Below are 12,500 nucleotides of genomic sequence, written 5' to 3' on the forward strand. Positions count from 1 at the left end.
AGTTCAACCAAAAAATGTTGGCCACGTTTAGAGAGATTTTGACATAGTTGGGGTATAGTTATGATTATTAATATGTTAATTACACGTTAATAGCAAAAACCATAACATGTTAAAACTGTAAAAACCATAAAATATTAAGAAACTCTAAACTGTAAAAACCATAAAATGTTGTAATAACTTAAAAACGGTAAAAACCATTAAATGTTATAATAACTTAAACTGTAAATACCATAAAATGCTACAATAACTTAAACTGTAAAAACCATAACATGTTATGATAACTTAAACACTGTAAAAACCATTAAATGCTATAACTTAAAAACTGTAAAAACCATATAATGTTATAACTTAAAAACTGTAAAAAACATAACAAATTTTAACAACTTCAAAACTGTAAAAAACATTAAATGGTACAACTTAAAATTTGTAAAAACCTTAAAATGTTATAATAAAATTTTGAAACTGTAAAAACTATAAAATGTTATAATAAACTAAAAACTGTAAAAAACATCGTTATTATAACTTCAAAACTGTAAAAACCATAAAATGTTACAATAACTTAAAAATGGTTAAAACCATAAAATGTTATAATAACTTAAAAACTGTAAAAACCATAAAATGTTATAATAACTTAAAAACTGTAAAAACCATAAAATGTTCCAATAACTTCAAATCTGTAAACAACTGAAAATGTTATAATAACTTAAAAACAGTAAAAACCATAAAATGTTATAATAACTTAAACTGTAAAAAAACATCAAATGTTATAATAACTTAAACTGTAAAAAACATAACATTTTATAATAACTTAAAAACTGTAAAAAACATAAAATGTTATACTAACTTAAAAACTGTAAAAATTGCAAAATGTTATAATAACTTAAAATCTGTAAAAAACTGAAAATGTTATAATAACTTAAAAACTGTAAAAACAGAAAATGTTGCCGTAACTTAAAATCTGTAAAAACATCAAATGTTATAATAACTTAAAAACTGTAAAAAAAAAACATGTTATAATAAAAAACTGTAAAAACCATAAAATGTTATAATAACTTAAACTGTAAAAAACATTAAATGTTATAATAACTTAAAAACTGTAAAAAACATCAAATGTTATACTAACTTAAAAACTGTAAAAAAACATTAAATGTTATACTAACTTAAAAACTGCAAAATGTTATAATAACTTAAAATCTGTAAAAAACTGAAAATGTTATAATAACTTAAAAACTATAAAAAAAAGAAAATGTTACCATAACTTAAAATCTGTAAAAACATCAAATGTTATAATAACTTAAAAACTGTAAAAACCCTAACATGTTATAATAACTTAAACTGTAAAAAACACAAAATGTTATAATAACTTAAACTGTGAAAAACATAACATTTTATACTAACTTAAAAACTGTAAAAAAAAACATAAAATGTTATACTAACTTAAAAACTGTAAACATTGCAAAATGTTATAATAACTTAAAATTTGTAAAAAACTGAAAATGTTATAACTTAAAAACTATAAAAACAGAAAATGTTACCGTAACTTAAAATCTGTAAAAACATCAAATGTTATAATAACTTAAAAACTGTAAAAACCATAACATGTTATAATAACTTAAACTGTAAAAAACATAAAATGTTATAATAACTTAAACTGTGAAAAACATAACATTTTATAATAACTTAAAAACTGTAAAAAAACATAAGATGTTATACTAACTTAAAAACTGTAAAAAACATAAAATGTTATACTAACTTAAAAACTGTAAACATTGCAAAATGTTATAATAACTTAAAAACTGTAAAAAAAAAACATATGTTATTATAACTTAAAAACTGTAAAAACCATAAAATGTTATAATAACTTAAACTGTAAAAAACATCAAATGTTATAATAACTTCAAAACTGTAAAAAAACATCAAATGTTACACTAACTTAAAAACCATAAAATGTTACAACAACTTAAAAACTGTAAAAACCATAAAATGTTACAATAACTTAAAATCTGTAAAAAAAAAAAAAGAAAAGAAAATGTTATATAACTTAAAAACTGAATGTTACCGTAACTTAAAATCTGTAAAAACAGAAAATGTTATAATAACTTAAAAACTGTAAAAAAACAGAAAATGTTATAACAACTTCAAAACTGTAAAAACCATAAAATGTTATTATAACTTAAACTGTAAAAACTATAAAATGTTATAATAACTTAAACTGTAAAACCATAAAATGTTATACTAACTTAAAAACTGTAAAAAAACATAAAATGTTATACTAACTTAAACTGTAAAAACCATAAAATGTTATAATAATTTAAAAACTGTAACGGTTGGGACAAGTTTGGGGGGGATTTGGACAAAGTGGGCGGGGCAACCTCACACAGGTGAAAAGAAGTCCCGTCAACCAACGCTCTTCCTGTTTTGGTTTCCAGGAAGTCCCTTCAAGGTTCCTGTGCAGGACACTGTGGACCCCTACAAGGTCAAGGTGTCCGGCCCAGGTGTGGGTCAAGGGGTCAGGGCCCACATTCCTCAGTCCTTCACTGTGGACTGCAAGAAGGCGGGCAAGGCCCCGCTTGCCGTGACCGTGGCCGCCCCCAGAGGTGCCTTGGAGCCGGTGGAGGTGGTGGACAACCGGGACGGAACCCACACCGTGTCCTACACGCCCTCTGTGGAGGGCATGTACAGTGTGGACGTCCTGTATGGGGAGGAGGAAGTCCCTTCCAGGTACTCATACTTCATTTTTGATATTACTCGGAAGAAAACTGGTTTTGTTGAATACAATTCTACCCAAACATTTAATAAAGTCAAATACAAATAAAGTAAATGTGTACAGCAGATATAGATCATCTACATCTGGGGTTTCCTAACTTTAACATGGGGGGCTGCATTGGGCTTAATAACTATATGTATATAAATATGTATATATGATTACATATTATTAGACTAATGAATTGGATATATAATTAATAATGAATATAATTGGCTATTAAGAGTATGTGACAATTTGACCCTTTCCTTGTTTGCTTCTGTAAAAAGCAGCAAAAATGTGCCAAACATGGATAAGAGTGGAGAGAATGTTTTGCATTTTCCCTTTGATAGGTGTACGTTTGATTGTATTACGCTGATTGGACTTTTTTTTATAACATCCACAATGTTCAATGAGCAGGTTGTGTAATGTGTGACCATGTTTGAATAGTTTTTCCCTGCACTATGACTAGGGAAGGTTGTTTGGATTGTAATTATTGTAATCAATGTAATTATTATTGACTTGTATTATTGTTTAACTATATACATGTAATTATTATTGAGTTATTATTGTTTAACTATATAAATGTAAATATTATTGACTTGTATTATTGTTTAACTATATACATGTAATTATTATTGAGTTATTATTGTTTAACTATATAAATGTAAATATTATTGACTTGTATTATTGTTTAACTATACAAATGTAATTATTATTGACTTATTATTGTTTAACTATATAAATGTAATTATTATCAACTTTTATTATTGTTTAACTATATAAATGTAATTATTATTGACTTATTATTGTTTAACTATATAAATGTAATTATTATTGACTTTTATTATTGTTTAACTATAGAAATGTAATTATTATTGACTTATTATTGTTTAACTGTAAAAATGTAATTATTATTGACTTTTATTATTTAACTATATAAATGTAATTATTATTGAATTATTATTGTTTAACTATATAAATGTAATTATTATTGACTTTTATTATTGTTTAACTATAAAAATGTAATTATTATTGACTTGTATTATTGTTTAACTATACAAATGTAATTATTATTGACTTATTATTGTTTAACTATATAAATGTAATTATTATTGACTTTTATTATTGTTTAACTATATAAATGTAATGATTATTGACTTATTATTGTTTAACTATATAAATGTAATTATTATTGACTTTTATTATTGTTTAACTATAGAAATGTAATTATTATTGACTTTTATTATTGTTTAACTATTTAAATGTAATTATTATTGAATCATTATTGTTTAACTATATAAATGTTATTATTATTGACTTGTATTATTGTTTAACTATAAAAATGTAATTATTATTGACTTTTATTATTGTTTAACTATAAAAATAATTATTATTGACTTTTATTATTTTTAACTATATAAATGTAATGATTGACTTTTATTATTGTTTAACTATGAAAATGTAATTATTATTGACTTTTATTATTGTTTAACTATAGAAATGTAATTAAGTTCAATGAGCAGGTTGTGTAATGTGTGACCATGTTCTGAATTGTTTTTCCCTGCTCCATGACTAGGGAAGGTTGTTTGGATTGGGTAATACTAGTACATGCTGTGCGGTTAATCACATTGATGTACAACTAATAGCCCTCTGACTTGAATTATTTTTGTTGGCCACCAGATGGCGACAACATGGCCAATATCAGACCGCTGACTAATAGTTTATTATATGAAAAGCTGTCAAATTGCTTTTTGGACTGGTAGTTTGGACACTACTGATCTACATCAACAATAGGATTTGCCTGTGTAGACGATTAAAAAATAAAATACAAATTCAAATTTATATTTGGTTTAATTTTTCTATCGATTTAGAATCAGGATTAAATCAAAAAAATTGTTTTTTTGTTTCTCTTCAGCCCCTTCAGGTTTCGGGTCCTGCCCACTCACGACGCCAGTAAAGTGCGAGCCAGCGGCCCAGGCCTGACCGGCAAAGTCCTGGCCAGCTTCCCGGTGGAGTTCAACATTGACGCCAAGCAAGCGGGCCAAGGACAGCTCAGCGTGCTCATCACCGTGAGTGACACCTTTTACAGGAACTTACTTTCAGTCATCACCGTGAGTGACACCTTTTACAGGAACTTACTTTCAGTCATCACCGTGAGTGACACCTTTTACAGGAACTTTCAGTCATCACCGTGAGTGACACCTTTTACAGGAACTTACTTTCAGTCGTCACCGTGAGTGACACCTTTTACAGGAACTTACTTTCAGTCATCACCGTGAGTGACACCTTTTACAGGAACTTACTTTCAGCCATCACCGTGAGTGACACCTTTTACAGGAACTTACTTTCAGCCATCACCGTGAGTGACACCTTTTACAGGAACTTACTTTCAGTCGTCACCGTGAGTGACACCTTTTACAGGAACTTACTTTCAGTCGTCACCGTGAGTGACACCTTTTACAGGAACTTGCTTTCAGTCATCACCGTGAGTGACACCTTTTACAGGAACTTACTTTCAGCCATCACCGTGAGTGACACCTTTTACAGGAACTTACTTTCAGTCATCACCGTGAGTGACACCTTTTACAGGAACTTACTTTCAGTCGTCACCGTGAGTGACACCTTTTACAGGAACTTACTTTCAGTCATCACCGTGAGTGACACCTTTTACAGGAACTTACTTTCAGCCATCACCGTGAGTGACACCTTTTACAGGAACTTACTTTCAGCCGTCACCGTGAGTGACACCTTTTACAGGAACTTACTTTCAGTCGTCACCGTGAGTGACACCTTTTACAGGAACTTACTTTCAGTCGTCACCGTGAGTGACACCTTTTACAGGAACTTGCTTTCAGTCATCACCGTGAGTGACACCTTTTACAGGAACTTACTTTCAGCCATCACCGTGAGTGACACCTTTTACAGGAACTTACTTTCAGTCATCACCGTGAGTGACACCTTTTACAGGAACTTACTTTCAGTCGTCACCGTGAGTGACACCTTTTACAGGAACTTATTTCAGTCATCACCGTGAGTGACACCTTTTACAGGAACTTACTTTCAGTCATCACCGTGAGTGACACCTTTTACAGGAACTTACTTTCAGTCATCACCGTGAGTGACACCTTTTACAGGAACTTACTTTCAGTCATCACCGTGAGTGACACCTTTTACAGGAACTTACTTTCAGTCATCACCGTGAGTGACACCTTTTACAGGAACTTACTTTCAGTCATCACCGTGAGTGACACCTTTTACAGGAACTTACTTTCAGTATCTCGTTGAGTTTCAAGGCGGGCCACTATAAATAAAGTGACAGTACACATTAAATGAAGTGGCAGACTACATCAAAATAAAGGGGCGGTCCCCTCCAAGGTTTCTCATTGTCATCCCATTGGGTTGAGTTTTTCCTTGCCCTGATGTGGGATCTGAGCCGAGGATGTCGTTGTGGCTTGTGCAGCCCTTTGAGACACTCGTGATTGAGGGCTATATAAATAAACTTTGATGGATTGATTGATTGGTACGTGGGTGAAATGTCCTATTGCCCAAGGACACAATGGTAGTGACGACGATGGCAGAAGCTGGATTCGTACCAGGAACCCTCCGTCTGGACGACCGCCCTACTAAATGTGCCACTTTGGGCCAAACTAATGTAAATACAAATAATCAGTGCCAGGGTCAAACTGTGGCCATTATAATTCATTTATGTCAAGGCAAGACATTAATTACTTTTTAACTATATAAATGTAACTATTATTGACTTTTACTATTGTTTAACTATAAAAATTTAATTATTATTGACTTGTATTATTGTTTAACTATATAAATGTAATTATTATTGACTTTTACTATTGTTTAACTATAAAAATGTAATTATTATTGACTTATAATTGTTTAACTATATAAATGTAATTATTATTGACTTTTATTATTGTTTAACTACGGTATATAAATGTAATTATTATTGACTTTTATTATTGTTTAACTATATAAATGTAATTATTATTGACTTTTATTATTGTTTAACTATATAAATGTAATTATTATTGACTTATTATTGTTTAACTATATAAATGTAATTATTATTGACTTTTATTATTGTTTAACTATAAAAATGTAATTATTGACTTGTATTATTGTTTAACTATAAAAATGTAATTATTGACTTTTATTATTGTTTAACTATATAAATGTAATTATTATTGACTTTTATTATTGTTTAACTATATAAATGTAATTATTATTGACTTTTATTATTGTTTAACTATATAAATGTAACTATTATTGACTTATTATTGTTCAACTATATAAATGTAATTATTATTGACTTTTACTATTGTTTAACTATAAAAATGTAATTATTATTGACTTATTATTGTTTAACTATATAAATGTAATTATTATTGACTTTTATTATTGTTTAACTATATAAATGTAATTATTATTGACTTTTATTATTGTTTAACTATAAAAATGTAATTATTATTGACTTTTATTATTGTTTAACTATATAAATGTAATTATTATTGACTTTTAATATTGTTTAACTATAAAAATGTAATTATTATTGACTTATTATTGTTTAACTATATAAATGTAATTATTATTGACTTTTATTATTGTTTAACTATATAAATGTAATTATTATTGACTTTTACTATTGTTTAACTATAAAAATGTAATTATTGACTTGTATTATTAACTATATAAATGTAATTATTATTGACTTTTACTATTGTTTAACTATAAAAATTTAATTATTATTGACTTATTATTGTTTAACTATAAAAATTTCATTATTATTCACTTATTATTGTTTAACTATATAAATGTAATTATTATTGACTTATTATTGTTTAACTATATAAATGTAATTATTATTGAGTTATTATTGTTTAACTATATAAATGTAATTATTATTGACTTTTATTATTGTTTAACTATATAAATGTAATTATTATTGACTTTTATTATTTTTTAACTATATAAATGTAATTATTATTGACTTTTATTATTGTTTAACTATAAAAATGTAATTATTGCCTTTTATTATTGTTTAACTATATAAATATAATTATTATTGACTTTTATTATTGTTTAACTATATAAATGTAATTATTATTGACTTTTATTATTGTTTAACTATAAAAATGTAATTATTCACTTTTATTATTTAACTATAAAAATTTAATTATTATTGACTTATTGTTTAACTATAAAAATGTAATTATTATTGACTTTTATTATTGTTTAACTATATAAATGTAACTATTATTGACTTTTATTATTGTTTAACTATATAAATGTAATTATTATTGACTTATTATTGTTTAACTATAAAAATGTAATTATTATTGACTTAGTATTACCTATATAACTGTAATTATTATTGCCTTTTATTATTGTTTAACTATATACAGGTACATGTAATTATTATTGACTTTTATTATTGTTTAACTATATAAATTTAATATTGACTTTTATTATTGTTTAACTGTAACCATTTAATTATTGACTTGTATTATTGTTTAACTATATACATTTAATATTGACTTATTATTGTTTAACTATATAAATTTAATGATTATTGACTTATTAGTTTAACTATAAAAATGTAATTATTATTGGCTTATTATTTTTTAACTATTTTTTTAATTATATGAATGTAATTATTATTGACTTTTATTATGTTTAACTATCAAATGTAATTATTATTGACTTTTATTATTGTTTAACTATATAAATGTAATTATTATTGACTTTTATTATTGTTTAACTATAAAAATGTAATTATTATTGACTTTTATTATTGTTTAACTATAAAATTGTAATTATTATTGACTTTTATTATTATTTAACTATATAAATGTAAATATTATTGAAGTAAAATGCTGCAGTCTTACTTTCTTTAAAGTTTAGTTCATTTAGTTTGTTGTCCTGGTCTCAGCATGGACTCGTCGTGGCTCCACGAAGCGTTTGTAAGAAAAGTCCAAGTCATGCACGTGTGTTTGATGATCTTCTACTCCACCTCCCCCAGGACCAGGATGGTAAACCTAAGCTGCCCAGTATCCATGACAACGAAGACGACACGTACCAGGTGTCCTACATACCCGACCGTGCGGGCCGCTACACTATCGTCATCAAGTATGGCGGCGATGACATCATGACCTCGCCCTACAAAGTCCAGGCCACGGCGACGGGCGACGCCAGCAAGTGCATCGCCACCGGTGCGTCACCACTTTTCTATAAAAACACATCTTTCATTTCAGTATATAAAAAATGTTGATGTTCTTCCTCTCAGGCCCCGGAGTGGGTCCCAGGGTGGCCATTGGCGAGGAGCTGGCCCTGCTGGTCAACGCCAAAGGAGCCGGGAAGGGCAAGGTCAACTGCGTGGTCGTGCGGCCGGACGGCAGCGAGGTGGACGCTGAGGTCCTGGAGAACGAGGACGGCACCTTTGACATTTTTTGCACGGCCCTGGAGCCCGGGAACTACGTCATCTTTGTGCGCTTTGGGGGAGAGAACATACCTGGAAGTCCCTTCAAGGTCACGGTGAGTGAGACATCATGGAGGACTAGTCTACCGTGTCTGGTTAGAAAAGACCAAGGTCTAACATCCTATCCACTTTATTTATATAGCACATTTACACAACTACAATGTTTCCAAAGTGCTGCACAGCCATGTTAGAAACAATATTACAAACAATATTATGCTACACCAATGACTGAATAAAAACAAAGAATAAATGAATAGAACATTACCACCGTAACTGTTTTAATGACATTCAGACTTTACTTCAATCAACAACGGAGCAGCATCTCCTCATCCGTGGCTCACTACTGCAACAACAACACCCGAAATGTGTACCGTGAAAAACCACGGAACCCCCTAATAACTACATTTTCTTGGGTGAATAATGTAAACTCACCACACCGGTATGTTTTAGCGCTTTCATGGCGAGTTTACTGACATATATAAGATACAAGTTTATCTAAGTCTTAAAACTACATCTGACCAATAAGTCTAAGACTAGATGTGATGAATAAGTCTAAGACTAGATGTGACCAAACTAAGTCTAAGACTAGATGTGATGAATAAGTCTCAGACTAGATGTGACCAATCTAAGTTTAAGACTGGATGTGACCAATCTAAGTCTAAGACTAGATGTGACCAATCCAAGTCTAAGACTAGATGTGACCAATCTAAGTCTAACACTAGATGTGACCAATCTAAGTCTAACACTAGATGTGACCAATCTAAGTCTAACACTAGATCTGACCAAACTAAGTCTAAGACCAGATGTGACCAAATTAAGTCTAAGACTAGATATGACCAATCTAAGTCTAAGACTAGATGTAACCAATCTAAGTCTAACACTAGATGTGACCAAACTAAGTCTAACACTAGATCTGACCAAACTAAGTCTAAGACCAGATGTGACCAAATTAAGTCTAAGACTAGATATGACCAATCTAAGTCTAAGACTAGATGTGACCAATCTAAGTCTAACACTAGATGTGACCAAACTAAGTCTAAGACCAGATGTGACCAAACTAAGTCTAAGACTAGATGTGACCAATCTAAGTCTAAGACTAGATCTGACCAAACTAAGTCTAAGACCAGATGTGACCAATCTAAGTCTATGACCAGATGTGACCAATCTAAGTATATGACTAGATGTGACCAATCTAAGTCTATGACTAGATGTGACCAATATAAGTCTATGACTAGATGTGACCAATGTAAGTCTATGACTAGATGTGACCAATCTAAGTCTAAGACTAGATGTGACCAATCTAAGTCTAAGACTAGATGTGACCAATCTAAGTCTATGACTAGATGTGACCAATCTAAGTCTAAGACTAGATGTGACCAATCTAAGTATGACTAGATGTGACCAATCTAAGTCTAAGACTAGATGTGACCAATCTAAGTCTATGACTAGATGTGACCAATCTAAGTCTAAGACTAGATGTGACCAATCTAAGTCTATGACTAGATGTGACCAATCTAAGTCTATGACTAGATGTGACCAATCTAAGTCTAAGACTAGATGTGACCAATCTAAGTCTATGACTAGATGTGACCAATCTAAGTCTAAGACTAGATGTGACCAATCTAAGTATGACTAGATGTGACCAATCTAAGTCTAAGACTTGATGTGACCAATCTAAGTCTATGAGCATGAACTGATGAAGTCTACTCGGATGTGAGACAAACCAAACAGTCCAGTCCTGGATGAGTGAGAACCTTCATAGGTATACCATAATAAACTAAATAAGATCCAACAACTTGACATGCCCGTTAAAAAAAAGGGGGCGGGGGGGAACCGGTACTTTTTAGAGGCGTTATAGTACCAAATAGGATTCATTAGTATCGCGGTACTATACTAGTACCGATTTACCTTACAACACTAGTTCCAATCCTCAGGAAGATAGCTGTCCAAATGTGAGGACCCTAAAACCTTCTTGTCCTCTAAGCAGGCCACCAACGAGGTACCCATCATCCAGGAGCAGACCCCGCTGCAGCAACAAGCTGCTCCATTGGGGGCTGGCTTTCGACCCTGGGTACGACACACACACACACACACACACACACACACACACACACACACACACACACACACACACACACACACACACACACACACACACACACACATTTTTGTATTTGTCACTCTCTTGAGACCTCCGAAAAATGCCTACCTCTTTAGGACCAGCCTTTCTAGGTATATAAAGAAGTGTATTTACAACATTAATAATATATACATACTATGCAAATATAAAAAAGCTTGTTGTGAAAAATGAGTTGGAATTTCACAAGAAAAAGGTCACAATTTCACAAGAAAAAGTTGGAATTTTGGCAGTATTATAATAAAAGTTGTCATTTTACTTAACGCAAGTCAAAAGGTTACAAGAAAAACTGAACATTTGTGCAATATTGTGATAAAAGTTGCAATTTTACTCAATAACAGTCGCAATTTTACAAGAAAAGCTTAAAATGTTGGCAATTTTATGAAAAGAGTCATTTTACTCGACAAAAGTCACAATTTTATAAGAAAACTTTAAAAATGTTGGCAATATTATAATAATAGAATTTTACTCAGCAAAGTAAATACATACTCGAAAAATGTCACTATTTTACAAGAACAAAAAAAAATTGCAATATTGGGATAAAAGTCTGAATTTTATATGACAAATGTCACCATTTTGCATTAAAAAGTAATCATTTTACATTAAAAAAGTAATCATTTTACGAGAAAATATTGCAATATTACAGAAACAGAAAAAATTAGACCCAATTTCACAAGGAAAAGGTCACAGTTTCACAAGAAAAAGTTAGAATTTTGGCAGTATTATAATAAAAGTTGTCATTTTACTCAACGCAAGTCAAAATGTTACAAGAAAAACTGAACATTTGGGCAATATTATGATAAAAGTTGCAATTTTACTCAATAACAGTCGCAATTTTACAAGGAAAGCTTAAAATGTTGGCAATTTTATGAAAAGAGTCGTCAATTTACTCGACAAGTCACAATTTTATAAGAAAACTTTAAAAATGTTGGCAATATTATAATAATAATCAGAATTTTACTCAGCGAAGTAAATACATACTCGAAAAATGTCACTATTTTACAAGAACAAAAAAAAATTGCAATATTGGGATAAAAGTCTGAATTTTATATGACAAATGTCACCATTTTGCATTAAAAAGTAATCATTTTACATGAAAAAAGTAATAATTTTACGAGAAAATA

The 12,500-nt window shown here is 29.8% G+C and overlaps 1 protein-coding gene across 2 annotated transcripts in view; it reads left to right on the forward strand.

Moving 5' to 3' along the window:
- The window catches only part of flnbl (filamin B, like), a 196,431-nt gene that overhangs the window by 142,163 nt on the left and 41,768 nt on the right, over window positions 1–12,500 (forward strand). For both annotated transcript variants that reach the window (XM_062038188.1, XM_062038189.1), the window contains exons 29-33: window positions 2,430–2,721; window positions 4,662–4,815; window positions 8,784–8,973; window positions 9,048–9,295; window positions 11,227–11,310. In XM_062038188.1, coding sequence (XP_061894172.1) covers window positions 2,430–2,721; window positions 4,662–4,815; window positions 8,784–8,973; window positions 9,048–9,295; window positions 11,227–11,310 — 968 coding nt within the window. The remainder of the gene's footprint in view (window positions 1–2,429; window positions 2,722–4,661; window positions 4,816–8,783; window positions 8,974–9,047; window positions 9,296–11,226; window positions 11,311–12,500) is intronic.

This window comes from Entelurus aequoreus, linkage group LG26, assembly GCF_033978785.1.
Source record: "Entelurus aequoreus isolate RoL-2023_Sb linkage group LG26, RoL_Eaeq_v1.1, whole genome shotgun sequence".
Classification (NCBI taxonomy): Eukaryota; Metazoa; Chordata; class Actinopteri; order Syngnathiformes; family Syngnathidae; genus Entelurus; species Entelurus aequoreus.